Consider the following 6,447-nt stretch of genomic DNA (forward strand, 5'->3'; position numbering starts at 1 on the left):
TTTCCTTCCAAAGCTAATACACTTTCCTCTTCAAGACACTTATTTCTATTCTACCAAAAAGTCGGTATTTGGGTCTAATCCATAAAAAAGGAAAATATTCAGCAATGATGTTCAGGTAGAGAATTTTCTGGACAAATAATCCGACATATGAAACATGAAATTGGAATGCATATTGGAGGTATAATATGGAGAGTCTTAACTACAGGTCAAATTGTCTTGTTACTCCATACAATCAGAGACATTTTTGATAGTCCCGCTCAGAGAAGGACAAAGTGTTTGCTGTTGTCATCTAGTGGGCAGAGGTGATGATGTTCAAAATCCTTCAATGCACAAGACAGCCCTCACAACAAAGAAGAATTTGGTATGTCAATGAGAAACCCTGATGTAAATATGTTGCTGTTACTTGCCACTGAGTATGTTCAAGTCATATGTACAACAGAATGAAACACTGTACAGCCTTGCAACATTCTCACACTTATCTCTATGTTGAAGTTACAGTATCAATCCGTCATGTTGAAGGTCTTCCTCTTTTCCCTTGACCTTCTACTTTGCCCAAGCATGATGTCCTTCTCCAGGAACTAGTCCCTCCTGATAATATGCCCATACTACCTCATATCAAGTCTAGCTAGTCTCAATTCTGAGCAACATTCAGGCTGTACTTTCTCCAAGACAGAAGTTTATTCTTCTGGCAGTCTGTGGAATGTTTAATATTCTTCACCAACAACATAATTTAGAGGCATAATTCTTCTTTAGTATTCCTTATTCATTGTCCAGCTTTTGCATACATATTACGTGATTGAAAAATACCATGGTTTGGGTTAAGCACACTTTAGTCTTCAAAGTAATACTTTACTTATTAAACAGTTTAAAACTTCTTTTGCAGCAGATTTGCCTAACACAATTTGTCATTTGATTTCTTGACTGGTGCTTCCATGGACTGTTCCCAAGTAAAATGAAAACCTTGACAACTTCAATATTTTCTTCATTAACCATGATGTCATTTATTGATCCAACTGTGACATTTTTTTTGTTATCTTTATGTTGAGATGGTGTAATCCATACTGTAGGCTGCAGTCTTTGATCTTTATCAGTAAGTTCTTCAATTTGTGCTCACTTTCAGCAAGCCAGGTTATGTCATGCATATTTCAGGTCATTAATGAGTCATCCTCCAATCCTGATGTCACAGCCTTCTTCATATAGTCCAGCTTCTTGGATTACTTGCTCAGCATACAGCTTGAATAAGTATATTCAACCCTGGCACACAACTTTCCTGATGCTAAACACCACAATATCCTCTTGCTCTGTTTGAATGGCTGCCTTGTGGTCTATGTCAGTGTCCACATGAGTATATTTAAGTGTTTTGGAATTCCCATTCTTTACAATTTTCTCCATAATTTGTTATCATCCACACAGTCAAATGTTCTTGCACAGTTACTGAAACATGAGTAAACATTTTTTCTAGCATTCTCTGCTTTCAGCCAAGATCCATCTGACAAAAGCAATGCCATCCTTATTCCACGTCCATTTCTGAATCCAGCTTGCATTTCTGGCAGTTCCCTGGCTATTTACTGCTACAACCCTATTTGACGTACACAAATGTTACTTGTGTGTGATATTAATGATATTTTTTGATAAATTCCACATCTCTTGGATCAACTTCCTTTGGAATGAGCACAAATATGGATCTCCATTATCTGATGGAAATAATGGTAATTAAGGTATTTTAATAATATCATAATTTAAATATTAGGTGTTTAAAGTATGAAAAATAAGCATTTTAAGTAAGAAACTATTTTGAAATAAGACACAATATTTAGATACTGTAGGTATTTTAAGTAAGAAGTAAGTAGCATGATCAAACATATGCCTTAAAAAAGATGAATCTAACATCTAAATTTAGGGAGAGCTGGAATGTGTGACTGGAGGCAAAGGAGACAGTTAATAGATTATTCTAAGAAATCTATGGGAGCTCTGGTAGCATAGTGGCTAAGACACTTGCCTGCTAACCAGACGGCTGGCGGTTCAAACCCACCAGCCACTCCTCGGAAGGAAGGTTGGGCAATCCTACTTCCGTAGTGATATTGCCTCGGAAACCCAAGGAGGGGTCACTATGAGTCAGGTTTGACACGACGGCACATAACAACAACAATAACAAGAAATCTATAATCAAAATGAAGGCAACGGCCATGAGATAAGATGAGACACACTGAGAAATACTGCACAGTGAAACCGAAATCCTAATGACCATCTGATTTCTTCCTCTACCTTTCCAAAACACCATCTAACATCCAAGTGTAAATTCCAGGGTGTTAGCCTGAGCGAACAGACAAATAACAATGCCACAAGTGAAGAAGCAACAGCACTGCTTTGTGCTTGTTATTATTTTGTAGGAAAATCAGCTAATATCAGTTTTGAACCTATCAAGTGAATGGTGTCAGTGAAAAATCAATGTGTGTGATAGATACAGTACACATTTAGAAATACAGATCTTACTTTTGAGAGTGAGCTAACTCAGAGGTAATCATTATGCATCCATTTACATAATGAAATAAATATGACACTGGGAACAGAAGAGTGTTAGAAATTCTTTTTAAAGTTAAGAAAAATTAAGGAAGAGAATTGAGAAAGAACTGAATCAGGAACCCATTTATTTATTTTACAGAAATACAAAAAAATAGCCCTTACAGATAGAAAGAACTCAACAGATAATTTCTGATTGAAATCCTAATGAGTTTGCAAAAGAAACTGAAAGTGAGAGAGAACGAGAGAATATGATTCAAGAGCCTGCTATCCAGAAGATAGGCAGTGAGCATTGCTTTAGTACTTAATGTTGCAAAGGTGAATAGCCAGCTTGAAGACTGAGAAAATGGCTTTAGTTATGGAGATTAGGGGGTCATGAGGTTTGGAGCATTTTTAGTCACATTAGAGTGGCTGACGCTGGACATCTATATTTATTTATAAGCTGAAAAATAAATGGCAAGCTGAGTAGAGAGAAGTTTGGTGCAGAAGGAAAGGCTAAAAATGGAGATAAGAGGGATGTTTTCTTATCTGGAACAGATCTATTTCTTTACTACCCACACATCAATAATTAAACACATACTCTGAGTGAATATGGGTACAACTTCTAAGATTTGTCATTGAGACAATGTAGCATTAATAAAAAGGAAGCCTTCCAACAATTTGAGTTTCGTGTCTATGGCTTGAGGCATCTAAATGAGGTCAAAATTTAGAATGCATAAGGCCTTGGAGAGAGCCTAGCTAGTCCACTGGTTATAAAGCAGGCTGGGAATGGAGATAAACTAAAAAGCTGGTTATATATATATAGATGTTCCTGGCTCTATCTCAAATAGTGTTTTGGGTATGTAAGTGAGAACCAGGAAATGTGTGTTTCTAGAGCTCCCCTTGTGATTCTTGTGAAAATTTTTGATGAAGGGTTTAATCCTTTTCCCTTGTCTTGCAGATCAGGCCAAGGTAAGTAACTCATCCAAGGTCAAAGAGCTACTACAAAGAAATGTAGCCAGAATTCAGCAGTGCTGACTTAACATCAAAGCTCCTTCACTAGATATCCTGAATTTGTCCTGCAATGGACATACCTGGTCATTTTCAGATCCATTGTTGTATAATATCAAGATCTTGAAGAGTTTTCACAGTTGTTAAAGCCAGACTGTAAATGTGTGTTCAGAAGTGCCCCTTAAATATTTGATGCACCAGGTTCAGAACATTAGAACATTGGTGGATATTCTCAGACCTCAGTCTCATTTCCAGAACCATTTTGATGTGTGTTAAAAATGTTTCTTTTATCTCCCAGATAAAATTTTCTCTCTCCAGTCATCAGATGCCACATTGAGGAAAAAATGTGCCCAAATCCCAAGTCTTTGCTGCTAATGTTAAAAACCTCGGAGGTAGCTTCTTTTCGAGGTCAAATCTCTCAAACTTATTGTCTGTTTATCCCTCTAGGAGAATATGTTGTTATGACCACTCACTTCCACTTGAAGAGAAAGATTGGCTATTTTGTTATTCAGACATACCTGCCATGCATAATGACGGTTATTCTCTCCCAAGTCTCCTTCTGGCTCAACAGAGAGTCTGTACCAGCCAGAACTGTCTTTGGTAAGTGCAAATCAACCCATGCATGTAACAGTCTGGAGTGCAAATTATATCATCTCTGTGACATTGTCAATGTAATAAATAAGTAATTATGCGTTTAGTCTAAAGTTAGGGTCACAAAAAGTTTCACAGAATTAGCATTTTCATTATGATATGATTTCAAAATAAAAGGTAAACCACATACTTTCTTTCTTTAAATAGAAAGCTGTATTAATGTATGTAAATTGATTGGGTTCATCATCCTTTGATTTGATTATTTTGGGAGAGAAATGGAAAGAAACAGCCACAAAATGCTTTATACTAAGTTAGAAAAAAAAAAAAAACACACATATAAATCTTAGTATTCAATTCGTTTACTTAGAAGACACAATCTTGTATCAGTACATTTTTTGAGAATCTAAGAAAATATGAGCACAGCTACCTTCTTACATGCAAAAATAGCAGGGTTTCCTTAAGTAGGGAGAACTGATTAATTGCCATTATACCAATACAAGAATACATCACTATACCTAAATTGTGTGTTCTTAAAAGAGTTAACCTCATGATGTAGTCCAACTCTGCACACATGGGGTCACTATGAGAAGGAATCTACTCCATGGCAACTAATGACAACAACAAAGAGTTACAAATACAGATTTTTTTCACCCAGTAAAGTGTTTTAAATACCCCAGGTTATTCATTTGTTGTTGTTGTTGTTATGTGCCGTCAAGTCGTTTCCGACTCATAGCGACCCCATGCACAGCAGAACGAAACACTGCCCGATCCCACGCCAGCCCCACAATCCCCACTGTACTTGAGCCCATCATCGCGGCCACCATATCAATCCATCTCGTTGAAGGCCTCCCCCTCTTTCGTCCGCCCTCCACCCTACCAAGCATGACATCCTTCTCCAGGGAATGGTCCCTTCTTACAACATGACCAAAATAGGTGAGACGAAGTCTGGCCATTCTTGCTTCCAAGGAGCATTCTGGCTGCACTTCCTCCAGGACAGATCTGTTAGTTCTTTTAGCAGTCCACAGTACTTTCAGCATTCTTCACCAGCACCACAACTCAAAAGCATCAACTCTTCTTCGGTCTTCCTTATTCATTGTCTAACTCTCACATGCTTAGGTACTATGTTATCAGAGCTTCCCCACCTCCCAAAAAAAGGTCTTATAAACTACCATTTTTCCTATTTTATAAAAGTGAATACCGAGGAACAAGAAATTAAGTAACTTTCTCAAGATCAGAAACTATTAGGCAAAGGAGTTGGGACTGAGACCCAAGTACTTAGCTCTGAGCTCTATGCCCTTAACACTGATGATATGCCATCATTTCTTTTATTTTCTTTTTAACCTGATTTATTTACATTTTTTTTTGGTGAAATTATGTACAGCAAGAGGTGCCCCACTTCGATAATTTATAAATGTACAATTCAGTGACATTGACTATACTCTTTAAATGATGCAATCTTTCTAGCTACACTTTTCCAAACTATTGAGCCACTATTAATATAAACTAACTGTTCCCTAAGCTTCTTATCTAAACTTTCAAGTTCCTGTTGTCAATTTGATCCCACATAGATAATTATTTAAAAGACCAAAATGCTCAAGACAGATGTACTTTATTAATTAAGCTAAATTTTGCTTTAGTCAAAGAAGACATTAGGGGATAGTCTTGGTTTGACATATAAGGTTAAAAGATTATTTCAGTGAAATAGTTTGGGAGTTCATTCATCTTTAGTGGCTCCAGAAAAATATGAAATATATTATGAATTTGAAATTATATTCCATAGTTCTCCCCTTTTAATCATGATTCTTCTATACAATCATTGATCGAAACCTATCTTAATGCAATCATAAGACACAAGATGGGTTTGTTGTGGTCAACACAATTCATTCAGAAACAACCATATAGGTTATTTAATAACCATATGGTTATCAGTAAAATGTGCAATTATCAAGTTTCATTATATAACTATCAATTAGGCACCTACTTTATTTAAGACCTTATGCTACCAAATAACACCTTAAGATGCTTATGTTCTCAATTGGAAATGTGCACAAATCCTTTTGATAAAACCCTTCAAAAATATGCAATGCATGAAAAATCACTTACAACTCAGAAAAAAATGTGGGACCCTACTCCAAGGTTCAAGGAAGCTTTTTTTCCTTCTGAATGTGATGAGGTGCTTCTGAGTTGGAAGCCACCAAACCTTTGTTCTGACAATAGCTTAATGTTGACCCCTGTTACAGATTGGAAGAGCCTTCCACTCCAAATTTTCTTATCACTAATTGTCAATATTAATTGGTGTTTCAGCTTTTTATTAGAATTGAATATTGAACTCTTATCAAGATATAT

The 6,447-nt window shown here is 36.4% G+C and overlaps 1 protein-coding gene across 1 annotated transcript in view; it reads left to right on the forward strand.

The window, feature by feature from the left end:
- The window catches only part of GABRA1 (gamma-aminobutyric acid type A receptor subunit alpha1), a 60,788-nt gene that overhangs the window by 46,674 nt on the left and 7,667 nt on the right, over positions 1–6,447 (forward strand). Inside the window, exon 7 of the mRNA XM_007954253.2 lies at positions 3,958–4,110. Coding sequence (XP_007952444.1) covers positions 3,958–4,110 — 153 coding nt within the window. The remainder of the gene's footprint in view (positions 1–3,957; positions 4,111–6,447) is intronic.

This window comes from Orycteropus afer, unplaced genomic scaffold, assembly GCF_000298275.1.
Source record: "Orycteropus afer afer isolate SDZICR_OR568_19922 unplaced genomic scaffold, OryAfe1.0 scaffold00454, whole genome shotgun sequence".
In the NCBI taxonomy this organism is placed as follows: domain Eukaryota; kingdom Metazoa; phylum Chordata; class Mammalia; order Tubulidentata; family Orycteropodidae; genus Orycteropus; species Orycteropus afer.